Here is a 17223-nt window from a genome sequence, read left to right on the forward strand (position 1 = left end):
TTCGCGGGGTAGTTCATGAGCTCAGTGGTGTAGATGTAGTTGTTTTTACACCCCTAGGACAAGCCTCTGGGCCAAATGACGTAATTATTTCCATTTTGCAGATGAGGAAAAGTGGAGTTAAAGCTACTTGTCCACTATTTACAGTTTTCTCATGTTTCTTTTGAAAGGAGAATTCAGTCGTCTTACAAGGAGTCCTTTCTGTGCTGGGAGCTGGAAGTGGTGTGTGAGGTGGTACCCAGGTGGAGGGAGGACTCCGCATTCGGGTCCAGGCAGTCCAGGCTTTTGTGTCCGAAGGCCCGTAGCTCTGTGTCACCAAAAGTCAGGTCAGGATGCAGGGCAGCTGGGGAGAGCTTTGGAGACCTGAGGACATTTCTAGAATGGGGAACACTGAGTTGTATACCTAGAAGGCAAGATGCCCAAGTCCTGTCAGTATGCTCAAGCAGCTCACCTCCACTGTGTGGCCACTGAGGTTAATGTGCTGTCTGAAAGGCTCATCAAGTAAGTTTTCAGCTCTAGAATGACGTATTTGGTTTGTTTTTTTCAAGATACAGGAAATCTTGAAATTTTCTGCACTCACATTTGCCCAAGTGAATGTGATCAAAGGCAGAAAAGGGTCAAATCCAAGTTTGGAGGCAAGGCATTGCTGAATTTGACAGCTGATGGCTGGTAAAACACGTTATAGTGGTGCCCTGGACCACGCTAAGCGACGTGGAATGAGTGAGGCGCTTTCAGCAACGATCAAGGAAAAGTGTGTGTGTAGGGCTGCACTCTTGTAGGCAGTGCGAAGGAACGCGTGGAAAAGTTATCCAGAAATCATAGCGATTTGCAGACAAGAGTGACGGCAAACAGTTCTCCACTAGGCTAAAATTGAGGTCTCCTAGGTACACTACTGTCTTCACATTAAGTTACGAAGGAGTTGAGCCTATCTGAGATTTTGGCAAAGGGAACTGCGCGAGAAAAAAATGTCGAGCGAGAGCTGTCAACAACTGTTTCGGGGCTATGTACAGCGGTTTAAAAAGAAAAAAGGCTGGTGCCAGGCAGGTGAAGTGAGTGGGCTGAGGAGAATGAGGGAAAGGAGGAAGCTAATTAGCGGAGGAAAAGTCAAGTTTTCCAAACCGAGGCGTGCCTCAGCCACTCATGGCACTTCCCATTATCTGATGCTGAGCAAGGGCTGCAAACTGTTCGCGACAGGTCCAAGCCTGTCCGGTGGTAGTTTCAGGAGCATTTCTCTTGCGTACGGTGGCTTTCGGTGCTGTAGGGTGCCCAACTCAAGGCGGAGAGCTAAGGGGGTATGGCCAACGCGCAGCTCTTGTGCAGAAGCGGGCCCGCGGTTTACCTCGCTTCAAATCCAGAGACGCCTCGTCCGGACCAATCGGCGGGCTCCTGCCCGCTACGTCCCTTCGCCGCCGTCCAATCCGAGCGCAGCTTAGAGTTCCCGCCCCTCGCCTCGTGCCGCGAACAGACGTAAACCCGAGCGGCGCGCCGTACGGCCGGGTCCGGCGGCCGCGGTGCGGGCCGTGGCGCACGCGCACTTGCATAGCGGCTGGTCGCGCCTGAGCTCTGCCGACATTCCCGCTCCTCTCGGCTTTCCCAGCTTGCGTAGGTGGCCGGATGAGGAAGGGGCACGCCTGGGCGCGGGGCGCGGGACTGCCTCTGGGCAGCGTTTCTGCTGTGGGTCGGGCGCGATAATGACGGTAGGTCCTGAAGCCGGGTGCGCAGGCGGGGGTCCTGGGGCCAGAGGCTGGGGGCGCAGTTGGAGGTTCAGGGGCCGGGGGCGCAGGCGGGGTCCTGAGGGTCGGGGGCTGAGGGTGCAAGCGGAGGTTCAGGGGCCGGGGGCGCAGGCGGGGGTCCGGGGCCGGAGGCCTGGGTGCAGGTGGGAGTTCAGGGGCCGGGGGCGCAGGCGGGGGTCCTGGGGCCAGAGGCTGGGGGCGCAGGCGGGGGTCCGGGGCCGGAGGCCTGGGTGCAGGTGGGAGTTCAGGGGCCAGGGGCTGGGGGCACAGGAGGAGGGCCGGGGGCCAGGGGCGCAGGCGGAGGTTCAGGGCGGGGTGCTGGGGGTGCAGGCGGGGCTCCTGGGGCCGGAGGCTGGGGGTGCAGGTGGGAGTTCAGGGGCCAGGGGGTGCAGGCGAGGGTCTTGGAGCCGGGGTCTCGTGTCTCCCTGCTGCACCTGCGCTTGTGTAGCTAGCCTGATCTAGGGTCTGTGAGGTTAGTGATGTTCCTGTGTGGCCAGGAGTCTTGCCGGGCATCGCGGGCTGGATTTCTGGGGTAGGAGGTTGTGTGGGAAATCACATCCTTCCTCCCCTCCCCTCCTCCCTTTCTTGGAAAGTTCTGTGTTGACCCTCGGTGTTTGCTTTTTTTTATGTTGAACAGTTTAATTCTGTTTCTGGGTTTTCTGTGTTGTGTGTGTGTTTGGCTGGAGCTGAGCCAGAGTAGCAATCTTGTTTACGTCTCACTGAGAAGCCTGCTTTGGGTTCCCTAGGTTGTGATTGTTACTCTTAAAGATTTATTCATGTTATTACAGCCAGATATACACAGAGGAGGAGAGACAGAGAGGAAGATCTTCCGTCCGATGATTCACTCCCCAAGTGAGCCGCAACGGGCCGATGCGCGCCGATCCGAAGCCGGGAACCAGGAACCTCTTCCGGGTCTCCCACGCGGGTGCAGTGCCCCAATGCATTGGGCCGTCCTCAACTGCTTTCCCAGGCCACAAGCAGGGAGCTGGATGGGAAGTGGAGCTGCTGGGATTAGAACCGGTGCCCATGTGGGATCCCGGGGCTTTCAGGGCCAGGACTTTAGCTGCTGGGCCCAATGATTGTTACTCTTAATGAGATCTTAATCATTCCTTTCCAATAGAACTGTCACTCTTTGGTTTTGTTCTTCCTTTCAGAAGTTTATTAGAATATGAGGCCACTTTGGATGCAGTCATTTGGGGGACAGCTGTTTATATGACAATAATCCCATTTGTGGTTGCCATTCTGAGGTCATTCTGGTACTTCTACTCCAAATTTCTGTTCTGTGGGAAAAAATTAAGGTAAGCTTTGAAAAGCAATATACTACGTGTCTAAATCTCAAAGATACTGTTCTAAGCAGTGCTGGGGAAGTTTGACTAGGTTTGGTTTCTATAACTTACTGTTAAATGTATTTAATGGTGCACATAGACTTGAATTCGGATCTACAGGAAATAATGTTTTTATACACTCAGAAATGTAATTAACACTGCCAAACTTAAAATTGAAATTTAAGGTCACCGCTTTAAGGAAAGAACAAGAGCACTTGCAGTGATTACTTGTTAACATTGTCTGATCAGTTTAGGTGAAGGGGGCGGAGGAGGCATTGCAGTGCGGAGGGTGTCGGGGAGTTCGCCCACGGAAGGCTGGGGACAAGTGTAATCCTGTTGGAAAGCAGAGAGCCGAGGTGTTAGGAGGCTTCCGGTGGGTTGTGTTACCATCACACCTGTCATCATGCTCTCAGAGCAGGCCACTGTGGCCATCCACAGCGATTGTCGGCTCCCTGAGAGATGCTTCCTTGTCTAGTCATTGGTTGATTGCATTGTTGATATCCTGTATGTTTGGTGCTTGATAATGATTGGCACATACATGATCTTCGTATAGTATCTGAGTCCTTTTTTGGATTTAATCCTTTTAGGGTAAAGATCACCATCGAAGAGTTTGGTGTATATTTTAAGCTGATCTGTCTGGGAGTGAATAAATAACTTGATAGTTGTAAGATTAGTCTGAGGCTAGCTCTGAGATTGGGCAGTGTTTCCAGACAAAAAAAGGGGTGTAGGTCTTGGCTTGAGCAGTGTGTGTGATGGTGGAGCGTTGAGGTTTGGTAGCTAAGGGAGCTAAGGAAGGACCAGCAGGCACCAGGAGTCCAGCTTCTGCAGAAGACTAGAGATGACCTGTATGTTTTGTACTAGTTGTGTTCTCCTCAGATGCTTGGGTGAGGAAGGCAGGCTGGAAGGAGGTGTCAGCAGGTGCAAGTGAAAGGTCAGGGAGCTTGCTTCCCTAGCGCCCATCCTGATGTGGGAGTTGGAACATGAGCATGGAAGCCAAGGTCAGAGCAAAGAGGAAGTTGCTGGGGATTCACGTGAGAGTGCTCATAGAAAGTCTATGATGCAGTCATTCATTCTTGCAGTAAATGTGTTGAGGATCCGCCCTTGCCCAGTCCTACCCAGGGCTGCAGTGGCAAAGCATCTGGGCGGAGCCTGAACTCTGATGGAGCTGACATTCTAATGAGAGGGAGAAAAACACATGAAGAGTTGAATTACAGGGGCTGGCGTTGTGTTTCAGTGGATTAAGCTTCTGCCTGAGATGCTGGTGTCCTGTATGAGAGCTGGTTCAAATCTTGGCTGCTCTGTTTCTGATCCTGCTCCCTGCTAATGCACTGGGAAAGCAGTGACAGATGGCTCAAGTGCTTGGGTTCCTGCCACCCCATGTGGGTCACCCAGGTGGGGTTCCAGACTTCTTGTTTGGCCTGGCCCACCTCTTCCTGACTGGCCATTTGAAACTTCTCTGTCTCTTCCTTTCTAGATCTTTCTCTCTTCCTTTCTCTCTGTAACCCTACCTTTCAAATAAATGAAAGGCTGATTTACAGAGACAAGGAGAGGCAGAAACGTCCTCCATTCACTTGTGCACTTCCCAAATGGCTACAGTGGTTGGAACCAAGCCAATCTGAATCCAGGAGTCTGAAGTTTCTTCCAGTTTTCCCAAATTGGTGCAGGGTCCCAAGGCTTTGCTCCATCCTTCACTGCTTTCCCTTGTCATAAGCAGGGAGCTGCTTGGGAAGTGGAGCAGCTGAAACATGAACCAGCACCCATATGGGATGCCAGTGCTCACAGGGAAAGGATTAGCCAGTTGAGCCATTTACTGGTCCCAAATGGGCTGTTTCTTAAAATTGAATACTTATTTTAATAGTCGCTGAAATTAAGGGACTAGATTTTGCTAGCTCTACTTTTTTTTTTTTTTTTTTTTTAAATCCTGTGTTGAAATAAGTATGCATCTGCCAAACTTCAAATCATTGCTGGGTAAGGTGGTAATTCATATTCCTTGATAAACCAAGCCAATGATAGATTATATTTTATTATGTTAGTTGAGAGAAGGTAGGTTTAATGTTTATGTTCTCAGTTGTGAAGTTGTAAAGTATTATGACAATTTGGGAAGAATAGTGTGATGTTCCAAACATATTTTTTCTTAAAATTTATTGTTTTCTAGGCCTTATAGGATTTGCAGTCTTAATTATTTCAAGACCTTTGCAAGTAGTGTTTAATTTGTAAATACACTTTTGTTACAGGGAGATGGAAGATTTTCGAGGGATAGCAGAAGAATCATTTCCAAGCTTTTTAACCAATTCTTTGCTTGGTAATAGTGAAACTTTTGGAAATGTAACTCTTTCTTCAAATCTTGGCTTGCCTGTTGCTGTTTCTACACTTGCTAGAAATAGACCCAGCTCTGAGGATAACAGGTAAGATTTGCTTGGCAGAGTTTTTCCAGATTCAAAAATCTATAACAGATTGAATGTTCTATGAAGTTTCTTAGTCAAATGAGCCATTTCCTCTATTCAGAGGAAGATGACCAAGTACGTACAAAAGAATATAGAAGAAAATGGAATTCTTGTTTTATTGCTTTATCAATGAGTGTATTGGTTGTGTTTGATTTTTGAATGCCATTGACCTGTTTTTGGTTTACTAATTATTTTTTCTGTCTGTAGCGTTTTGGATTTGTAGTAGTTCTGATTTACTGTTGGCAAGAACTATACCAGTTTATGCTGCTGAAGTTCAAGTGCTCAGGAATATTTTATGAAAATGCAGGACAGCAATGTGGAGCTGTATTGCAGGGAGGGATAGGACCTGGGTTCCTCCTCCCACTCTCCTCTCTCAGTCCTCTGGTTATATTTGCTTTTCTGTTCTGAGGTGCATGATAATACCCCACAGACTCAAAAGGCCACTGTGAACTTACGTTTCTAGCTGCAAAAGTAGACTAAATTGTCTTGGCTTCAGCTGTAGGTAAGGCTGCTGCCTACAGCAGCAATATCTGTATGGGTACTGGTGCATGTCCCGGCCACTTCGCTTCTGATCCTGCTCCCTGCTAATGGCCTAGGAAGGCAGTGAGCCTGAGAGCGTGAACCATCTGCTGATTCACTTCCCAAATGGCTGTAACAGCTGTAGTTGGCTAGCCCAAAACCCGAAACCAGGAGTTTCCTCCAGGTCTCCTACGTGGGGACAAGGACCTGAGTCCCTGGACTGTCTTGCACTCCTTTCCCAGGCCATTTGCAGGGTGCTGGATCAGAAGTGAAGCAGTGAGTACATGAACCAGTGCCTGTATGGGATGCTGGCACTGCCCCCTAGAGAGAAGTTTAGCTGAATGTCCCTTTTGGTGTATTTGACCTTGTGGACGTGCAGTGTGTGAGGCTTATCCCTGGATAAATGGCAGGGTCATCACTGTTACCTTTGGCGAGAAGGGGCTGGGTTGTCTGAAGGCTCTTTAGCTCTAAGATGACTGTGTTTCTGAATGTGGATCAACAAGCTAGTACTAGTGGCAGGTCTAAGCCTTACACAGAGCAGAGCAGGGGTGTTGAGTGAATGGTGTTGGTCTCTACGGTCATTGTGTCTGCTTTCACCAAGCCATTTGAGTGAATCTTACATGTGCATATTAATTCTTAGAGAATGAAGTTTTCTTTGTAGGTATCATGACGTCCAGGCATCTTATTTAGTAGAGAGGAGGGTTTCCATTCTGTCTGAGTCATCTCCCAGTTGCCAGAGTGATGTTCAGCCGAGAGAGAGGTTACAGCTTAGCTTCCCGGACGATGAGTAAGTTCGTCTTTTCATTTGTTGCATTGCGTTAAAAACCAGTCTAAATTTTATGGAGTTTGAAATTTTTATTTTGACTCTGATTAATGGTAAGAATTTTTTAGAATGTTTTTAATGTGTTTTTTTTTCCATAGCTGTATTTATTTGAAAGTCAGAGTTAGGCAGAGGCAAAGAGACCTTCCATCCATTGGTTCACTTCCCAAATGACTGCAGTGGTCCAGTTGGGCCATCTGCTGCAATTATTTTACTAATGCTTTCCTGGCGCACTAACGGGGAGCTGGATCAGAAGGGGAGCAGTCAGGACTCTAACTGGCACCCCTATATAGGACGCTGTTGTGGCAGGTGGTGGTTTAATTCGCAACACCACAATACTACATTCTTTTTAGTGCATTTTAATCATTTATTTATTTATTTATTTAACCTATGAAGATTTACTTTTGTTCCTTGATACAGATTTACATGTACATGGGACCATTCCTCCCCAACCTTCTCTCCCACCCTGTCTCCTCTGATTTATTTTTAAGTTATTATAATGGAATAGTCATTCATTTCACTGTGACAGGCTTAACTTTCTTATATATTAATGTATTGTGACATAAATGTAGAAAAAGAAAGAAGATGAAATAATGCATTGTAAAAGTATAATTAACAGTAATCATGTGAGTCGTGCTGTTACTAATGAAGTAAAGATGCATGCTGTGTGTATCCACTATTTCCCATTGTGTATTCTGTGTACTGGGCGTGACATGTCAAAGAGAACATACCATGTTTGTCTTTTGGGACTGCTTGCTTTGGCAGTACATACACTAAATTGTCTTTTTGGGACTGACTTTATTTCACTCAGCATAATGGTTTCTAGCTGGGTTCATTTTGTTGCAAATGGTAATATTTAATTCTTTTTAATGGCTGAGTAGTATTCCCTGGAGTAAATGTACCGCGTATTCTTTATCCGTTCGTTTGTTGATGGACATCTGGGTTAACTTCATGTCTTGACTCTTGTGAATTGGGCTGATGTAAACGTGGGGTTGCAGGTACTTCTGTCATATGCAGGTTGCATTTTGTTTGGATGGCTTCACAAGAGAGTGGTGACTGGGTCATATGGTAGATCTACTTTCAATTGTCCAGAGAGTCTCCATACAGACTTACTTCCACAGTGGCTGCACTCTCTAGGTCACAATCCCACCAGCAGTAGATTAGGGTGTCTTTTTTCCTGAGTTATAGCCAGCAATTCTTGTTTGTTGATAATGTTGAATGTAGACCACTCTCAGTAGAATTTAAGCAGATCTTCATTGTGGTTTTTAATTGCAGTTTCCTTGATTGCTACAAGCCTGATCATTTTATGTGTTTATTAACCCTTCGAATTTCATAGTTTGAAAAATATCTGTTTATGTCCTATGCCCATTTCTTCTTTTTTAATTCTTATTTTTGAAATTTATTGTACAATTCTATATAGTCTTGGATTCCCCCCCCCTCCAATTTCCACCCCCGATTGATTTTTGCCATCATGGCACAACTCTTCATAAGGAGTTGAAATTCCATCAGTCTGCTATTTAAGTGTGCCCGGACAATATGTGTATGTGAGGCCCACAGGTGGTGGTAGCCCTGCCTGGTCTGGTCTGCCCCCTTCCAGAGTCCGCTTTCCAGTGGGAGTGACTGTCCAGCAGGGGAGCCCTTCACATTCCCCCTGCCAACTTTGCCCCTTCCCTCCCTGGTTCTCACGTGTGCCAGTCGGGCGCTGCAGCACAGTCTGGCATGGCCCTCATTGCCTCGGCATTTGCCAGTGGAGGCTGTAGCCTGGTCCACCCCCAATTCCAGCTGATGCTGGTGGGGGGTACGGCCTAGTCTAGCCCAGCAGGCACCCAATACCAGCTGTACTGTGTACTGGTATGTGTTGTGAACTAACCTGGCCCGAACCACATTGTTGTGTTCGGATTCACTAGCGGGTGATGTGGACTCGTTCAGCCTTGTTTGCCCCCCACCTATGCCAAGTGTATGCCGGTGGGTACCTTTCCCTGGCCTGGTCTGGACTGTTCCTTATTGTGGTTCTTGCACTCACCTGCAGGGATTATGTCCTGCCAGAGGAGTTTCCCAAGCTCCTGCATCAGAACCTTTCCCAATGCCAGATCTTGTGCATACCGGTGGGTCTATGGGCCAGTCCTACTTAGTCCACCTGCTGTCCTGGCAGGAACAGTGGCCTTTCCTGACTGGCCTTCAGCCCATTCCGGTTCTTACTGTTGGATGGTTCAGCCCAGCCAAGGCTCGTCTATACCCAGCCACAGCTCACACATGACTCAGTGGGGCAGAGACCAAGCCTAGTCTGTCCTACATCTACCCTTGTCTTCCAGAGCCCCAGATTGTGCTGGGGTCTAGCCTGGGTCCTCCCAGCAGCTGGACCCCAGGTCGCCTTCTATATCTAATTTGTTTAACGTTTTAAACATGAAGGGATGTTGAATTTTACAGAATGTTTTTTCTGCATCTGTTGAGAAAGTCTTGAGTTTTGTTCTTCAGTTTTGTTCATTTTTTTCAAAAACCAGTTCATTGACTCATTGATCTTACGAATGTTGTTTTGGCTTCAGTTTTGTTGATTTCTTTCTGCTTATTTTGATTTGTTTTGCTATTGTTTTTGTAAATCCTTCAAATATATTGATAAATCATTTATTTGATTCCTTTCTAGTTTTTTGATAGTCACTATTTGGAACGAACTTACCCCTTAGCACTGCTTTTTGTATATCCCATAAATTTTGATATGTTTGGTTGACACCTTCATTCATTTCTGTGAACTGGTTAAATCCCCTTTTGATTCCTCTTGTGACACATGGTTCATTTAGAAGCATATTGTTTAGCCTGGAAGTGTTTGTGTATTTTCTGGAGTTTGTTGATTGGATTTCCAGCTTCATTGCCTGGTGGTCTGAAAAGACACATGGTATTATTTGAGTTCTTTTGAATTTGCTAAGGTCTGTTTAGGGCCTATCATGTTGTCTGTGCACTGATGGAAAGAATGTGTATTCTGTGTCCGTAAGATGCAATGTTCTGGAGCTATCAGCTAGGTCGATTAGGTGCACGGTGTAAGTTAGCTCAGTTGTTTCCTTGTTGAGTTTCTATCTGGTCAATCCAACGAGATTCTCCATTGGTACTGGTTTGGAGCCTATGTCTCCCTTTAAATTCATTAAAAGTTGTTTTATAATGCCAAGTGTCCTGTCGTTGGGGGCATATACACTTATTGCATGGAGTCCTTGATAATTCTGTAATGCGCTTCTCTGTGTCTTTTGAAGGTTTTTCTGTTCAAGTCTGTTTTGTCTGATATTAGAACAGCACGGTGGCATAACGAGTTAACCCGGCCTGTGGCACTGGCATTCATATGATGCTGGTTCGTGTTTCAGCTGCTTTCCACTTCTGATCCAGCTCCGTGCTTATGGCCTGGGAGAGTGGTGGAGGGCGGCCCAAGTGCTTGGCCGCTTGTTCCCACATGACAGACCCAGAGGAAGCTCCTGGCTCGTGGCTTTAATAAGTAATGGCTACACCAGATTGCTGAGCAGATAGATGGATCTTGTCTCTCCTCCTCTTTGTATATCTGCCTTTCCAATAAAAATGAATAATTTTTTTTAAAGATTTATTTTATTTTTATTACAAAGTCAGAAATACTGAGAGGAGGAGAGATAGAGAGGAAGTGGAGCTGCTGGGATTAGAACCAGCGGCCATATGGTATCAAGGCGAGGACCTTAGCCACTAGGCCACGCTGCCGAGCCCAAAATAAATAATTTTTTAAAAAAAGAAATTAATGGGATTTAAGTTGTTGGGTTTTTTAAAAAAAGATTTATTCTTTTTAAGATTTATTTATCTTTTTATTACAAAGTCAGATATACAGAGAGGAGGAGAGACAGAGAGGAAGATCTTCCGTCCGATACTTCACTCCCCACGTGAGCCACAACGGGCCGGTGCTGCGCCGATCCGAAGCCGGGAACCTGGAACCTCTTCTGGGTCTCCCATGCGGGTGCAGGGTCCCAAAGCTTTGGGCTGTCCTCTCCTGCTTTCCCAGGCCCCAAGCAGGGAGCTGGATGGGAAGTGGAGCAGCAGGAACAGGAACTGGTGCCCATATGCAGTCTCGGCTTGTGCAAGGCGAGGTTGTAGCCAATTGAGCCATCACACCAGGCCTGAAAGTTTAAAAAATTTGAAATAAAATTTTATTTATGTGAAAGATGTAAGACAGCGGGGGAGACAATGACAGAAAGATCTTCCATCTGCTGATAAAATCCTTTAGTGGTTACAACTGCTGGGGCTGGGCCAGGCCAGAGCCAGGAGCCAGGAGCTTATTCCAGGTCTCCCACATGGGAACAAGGATGCCAGCACTTGGGATGTCCCCTGTGACTTTGCCAGACGCTCGAGTAGGAAGCTCATTGGAATGGAAACATCTGGGTCTGGAACCGGCATCCATGTGGGATGCCAGCGCAGCTGCCAGCGGCTTAACTCACTATGCCACAGTGCCATCACCACAGAAGTAAGTTTTAATATGCTTCTCTTTGAATATTTATGGGATTACACATACTTTAATTTCTGATTCATTTCTTATATTTCTGTTGTGTAAGCCTTTATATATGTAAGTGATTTCTGTGTATTAAACGTTTAACCGGTTGTATATTCATTCATTAACTTTGTAGTTTCAAGTGAATGTGTATTGTGTGCTGGATACTTTTCCAGGTCCTCAGATGTGCAAAACAGTTCTTAAAAGCGGTAAAATTTTGCAAGGTGTTAGAATAAAAAAGACACATTAAGAAAGATTATTATGAGAACTAAAAGTGATTGATGAGTCTCCTTGACGAGGTGAAAGCTGAGGCAGAACTGTGGGGAAGGGTGTAGCCCTGTGGACATCAGGGGGTGGGCGCTCAGTGGAGGGTACTGCCAGGTGAGGGTACTGAGGTGGGTTCTACCCAGGGGGCTCGTAGAGCAGCAGGGAGGCAGACCTCAGCTCTCCTGCCATGGGAAGTACGGAGAGCCACATCCAGGCTGCGTTTCCAAGCTCACTGCTGTTTTGTAAAGCGGGTGTAATTGACAAGAGTAGTAGCAGGAAGACCATAAAAATGAGGTTGCTTCAGCTGTGTGAGCTAGAATGATGACTAAGAGCAGGCCATTTAGGGTAGTATTGATTTTCATCATCAGTGACCTGGGTGAAATAGCTTGGGTGCAAGTAGAGGGGCACACTAGCCCGCTTAGAGTTCCTTGGAGAATAGTGGCCTAATGGTAGAGGTCGAGTGGACAACTCCTGGAGTTTCTTGCCCTGAGGAGCAGAGAAATGGGTTTGTGATGGCTTGTGAATGAAGTGGGTCAGGAAAAATTTTTTTTGGTGGGCTGGGGTGGGATGGTAGTGGAGTGGAGAAGTTGCCAGCTGTTTACATGCTAATAGGTAGAATCCCCTTGGAAAGAAGAGATTCGCTGGGCCGTCAGTGTCTGCGTAAACCAGAGACCGACTCGATTGCAGTGGAGTGAGTAGCTTGCCTGGCAGGATGTTGAGTCTGAAAAGGTGATGCGGTATATATATATATATATAGTGATGAGAATCTGCCAGGAGCCTTTTCACCTGTTTGCATTTAGAATAGAATTCGTCATATGGGAGCATAGAAAAGCGAATGGCTGGGAAATGGTAGGATTGCCGAGCAGCACAGGGGCTTAGCTTGGGGATCATGGCATGTATTTTAGGAGGCTATTCAGTGGGATTTTGATGTTTTCACCAGTTACAGTCTGTTGTGAAGGTGCCAGTGATGAGTAGGTATAAGGTTGAATTTAACCAGAGTTGTAGCTTTTAATACTTAAAATATAGTCCCCTACCTGCACCCCACTGCCACCCTGACTTGTTGCTTGAAAGGCGGAGATGGAGATAGGTGAGGAGAGATTGGTTTTTGTGATATCCGTTTTTCTCGTTGGAGTACCTGAGGTCGGTCCTGCTCTTGTTTCTGCTCTGGCTCTCTGCTTGCGCCTCGGAGGCGGCTGAGGGTGGTCCACATACCTGGGTTCCCCCTGCTCACCTGGGGGGCCCAGATCGAAGGGCCAGCCCTGACTGTTGAGGAGTTTGGAGGAGTAAACCAATGCTTGGAAGTTGTCTCTCTTCCCCCCTTCCCTGTTTTCTTCCTCTCTCTCGCGGTCTCTCTGCCACTCCTGTCTTTTAAGTCAACTTAAAAAGCAGATAAATACAACTCAGAAAGTAGAAAAACTAAAAAGTATTTTATAGAGTTACCCAAGGTAATTGATACTAATGTTATTCTGTTTCCTAATAAAACATAGTTCTATCTCTAGGAAAAAGAACTATATGGAAAGTCAACATTTGTCAAGTGGACACCGGAAGCAGTTACCGTGTCAGAGTGCCGCAGCAGGGGCAGAAGGGGACCAAGCTAAAACCACAAAACACTTCCAGGACCAAGATTCTTTTGATTCCATTTTGCCCTTGGAACAAGAACAAGGTAATGAATTGTTAGAAATTTATTTCCTAATGTCTGTATTTAAGTTTTCATTTTAGCCATTTTTGGATTGATATGAATGCTATCCTATGGAGAACTGAAAAATGCTTTGGCATGAAAATAATAATGCACTGACAGAACTTTTATAGGAAAAGGGGTCCTAACCAGTTGCTTGCTCTTTCACTGGTTTCAGCAAATTCTCTTTCCTCCAGCAACTGTACTTGCGGAGAGCCAGTGTCTGCTGTATGTTGAAGACCAGGAGCCTATTTCTTTCTTTTTAAAGATTTATTTATTTTTATTGCAAAGCCAGATATATACAGCGAGGAGGAGAGCTAGAAATATCTTCCATCTGATGATTCACTCCCCAAGTGACCGCAACGGCAGGAGCCTATTTCTAATACACGTTTTATTTTTCCCTCACATTAACTTGTACTTTTTAATATGTGTTTTCATAAAAATTATTTTTAACACTAAACTTATGTAATGAGTGAATTAGAAGTTCTAAAAAAAATCGATCGTTTTCTTTGAAAACAAAATTGAGTAGTTGGGAAATGAAAGTCGTTCGAGAAACTTCTGGATTAGATGTGGGGGATAAACTACACACACAAAGAACATTGTTAAAGTAAAATGAGGGGCTTGGGTTGATTGCTCTGAAGAACTGCACATCCCTGTAACTCAAAAATTCAAAACTGGAAATGGGAAAGTATAAGCTCTAGGCTTATCTATAGCAATGATGTCATTAACCCCAGTACTTCAAAGACTTTTATCATAGGCTATAAAATTGCTGAATTAATGCACATTTATCTAACTTAAAATATTGCTGGGGCTGGTGTGATGGCTCATTGGCTAATCTTCACCTTGTAACCGCTGAGATCTCATATGGGTACTAGACAGTGTCCTGGCTGCTCCACTTCCCATCTTGCTTGTGGTCTGAGAAAGCAGTAGAGGATGCCCCAAAACCTTGCTTGGGACTATGCACCCGTGTCGGAAACCCAGAAGAAGTTCCTGGCTCCTGGCTTCAGATCAGCTCAGCTCCAGCTGTTGCTGTCATTTTGGGGAGTAAACCAGCAGATGAAGAATTTTCTCTCTGTCTCTCCTTTTCTTTATAAATCTGATCTGCCTTTCCAATAAAAATAAATAAATCCTTAAAAAATACATAAAAATAAACCATCTTCATGGCTGGTAAGACGACTAAGGCATGAATACTGGTGGCTATAGTGCTTAATGATGAAGGTAATCTAAGAATAGTTGACGCTGATGGTTGTACAGTCTCATTAATACGCCTAAAACCCCACTGAATTGTATCCTTCGAAAAAGTGAATTTGAAGGTGTTGTGACTTAATAATAATTTACAATAATCCTTAGTTTCTGTGGGCATAAAATTTTGCCCTATCCGCTTTTGTCCTTTTTTTTCCTGCTTTTTCTAGTTCTGTGATTTCCTGCTGTTTTATTCCTTATTTTATGATATATCTAAAAAATACGGATAGGGAGAGGGTCTGGGGATGAAGCACAAGAGACCAGTGATGGTAGAAGTCTCTGGGAAGGCTCGCTTTATTGCTCCCTCACCTCTCCTTATATACTCCCCCCCCCACATCCTCATTTAGCAGGATATTGGATACAGATGAATCCAATTAGTCTAGGTGTTTTTAGCCACAAGCCCAGTTCCTATTCCTGCCCAGGCTAACGAGCACTGATCAGTTCCTTAGCCCACAACATGGACTGGCCTACAGCTCTGTCCACCCACTAGTGTCACAGCTCCTTGGGCGTGGGCATATGCTATTCTGGGATCTTACCCCTCTTCTCATCCAAGATCCAAGCCCATTCAAAGTTCTTCAAGTCTGGTCAACCAGCACACCATGCCAATGTGCTAACCTAGGGCTCTCCCTCCCTTCTCCCGCTCCTGTCCAGGAGCAAGCATGTGGGGAATTCTCCTGGCTTGCTCTGCCTGCCTGGACTTGAGCCCCCAGGTCTCTGCAGGCCCACCGCCCTGGTGCCACCACTAAGTGTAAAGGCTCGACATGTCTTATCAGTAGCCGCCTATATTGGTTTGCATGATTTGGGTCTGAAAATGTTATGGTTATATATGTTATCTTTCTTACTTTTAGAATGGGTTGGACCAGTCATCCTGTAGTTTGTGCTGTTTCGAGTATCTTTTTGCTTACAGGGGGTATTATTGCTTGTTTCTCTTCCCTACAGTCCCTTGCAGAGCATAAATCAGATTTAAAGTCTCGATTAAATGCATATTCAAGTTCTCTGGCTTATTGTTTCTGGTTTCTCATCCTAACATTTAAAAAATGTGATGTATATTTCTCTACCATCTTTTAAATGTGCTCTTATCCTAAGATAAAACTTTTCAGTTATTAACTTACTATTTTTAGGTAGGTTTAAATAATCCAGTTCCTGAATTTTTGTTTTTGTTTTCCTCAGAAAATTCATCGGTTGATTTTTGTTCACAACCATGGATGAATAATAAGGAACACAAGGTAAACATTGATTTCTTGGCAATTTTTAGAATGTTACAGGAGGGAATTTTGTGTTGGAGAACACGGGTGGTTTCAGCAAAAATAGAAGTCCATGTCATATAATTGGAAGGTCCGCAGGAGGCTATGGTCTTGGCATTAATGTTGTACTCCAGGCCGTCTCCATCGCGAGAGTGTCAGTTCTCTGAAGGCAAGGATTTCCCTGTTGGCCACAGTTCTCGTCACGTGATTTTGTCTCAGCCATTGTGTGCGATTACAAGCAAGTGTCTTCATCCTTAGGCAACTTGAGCCTGTATTTTTAACAGTCATGTTAAAAAATCTATGAACTAAGGTAAGTGAACAAAAGCTCTAATGAGCTTATCCTGTGGAGAGCCAAGTACTGGGTTGGGGTAAAAGGGTACAGGTGTCCCTCAGCATTTGTAGGGGAATAGTTCTAGGACCTCCTACAGACTGCCAAATGACATGCTGTAGTACTGGGGCAGAATGTCTGCACATCTTCTAGATTTCTTCCATTGTAAATGGTATGTACATTTTAAAAAAATTCATACGTGTTCAGTGCAGGTACATTTGTTTTTGTAATATTTTCACCGACACTTTATATAATTTCATCCCCCCATGTTCTGATGTTGGCGCCCAGATCTTCTTACTTGGTGCTCTGACTTGTGCTTGTGGCTTGCTGTCGCCATGTGCACGGAGACAGAGTGGGACTGACACCTCCACAGCACCTGCTCGGTCCAGTGATGGCTCCCTCCAGGGCAGCAGGGATGCCGAACAAATCCGTGTTTCTGTCTGTCATAAATGGCTTGGCGTTGAGGTGGATAGTCTCCTTTCATAAATACTTTTAAAACTTACAGAGAGGTGATGCAACTTTTTTTTTATAAAGATTTGTTTATTTTTATTACAAAGTCAGATATAAAGAGAGGAGGAGAGAGAGAGGGAGAGAAGAGGAGAGTCAGAGAGGAAGATCTTCTGTCCTCTGATTCAGGCCATAAGTGACTGCAACGGCCGGTTCTGCGCCTATCCAAAGCCAGGAACCAGGAACTTCCTCCAGGTCTCCCACACAGGTGCAGGGTCCCAAGGCTTTGGGTTGTCTTTGACTGCTTTCCCAGGCCACAAGCAGGGAGCTGGATGGGAAGTGGAGCTGCCGTGACCAGAACTGGCACCCACATGGGATCCTGGCGCATTCAAGGCGAGGACTTTAGCTGCTAGGCCACGCCGCTGGGGCCCAAAGTTTTATTTTGAAGATTACTTTTATAAATGATTGTAAAAGGATTTAAATTGAAAATTGCTCTCCTGTGTCAGACATTGGCAAACTGGAGCTTATGATAGAAATCCAGTCTAGTACGTGTTTTTGTAGTTTGATTGGAACACAGCCAGTTCATTTGCTGTATTTATTCCTAGTTTCATGTTGCAACATCAGAGGTGAGAAGTTTTCCTGAGATTGTGCAGCTCACAGGATCTCTTTCGTCTTGGACAGAAAGTGCTTGTCGGG

The 17223-nt window shown here is 45.6% G+C and overlaps 1 protein-coding gene across 1 annotated transcript in view; it reads left to right on the top strand.

The window, feature by feature from the left end:
- Positions 1 to 5293: 5293 nt before the first annotated feature.
- Positions 5294 to 17223, top strand: part of CEP192 (centrosomal protein 192) — a 101847-nt gene continuing 89917 nt past the window's right edge. Inside the window, exons 1-4 of the mRNA XM_058678659.1 lie at positions 5294 to 5460; positions 6680 to 6805; positions 13091 to 13254; positions 15679 to 15734. Coding sequence (XP_058534642.1) covers positions 5294 to 5460; positions 6680 to 6805; positions 13091 to 13254; positions 15679 to 15734 — 513 coding nt within the window. The remainder of the gene's footprint in view (positions 5461 to 6679; positions 6806 to 13090; positions 13255 to 15678; positions 15735 to 17223) is intronic.

This window comes from Ochotona princeps, chromosome 21, assembly GCF_030435755.1.
Source record: "Ochotona princeps isolate mOchPri1 chromosome 21, mOchPri1.hap1, whole genome shotgun sequence".
NCBI lineage: Eukaryota > Metazoa > Chordata > Mammalia > Lagomorpha > Ochotonidae > Ochotona > Ochotona princeps.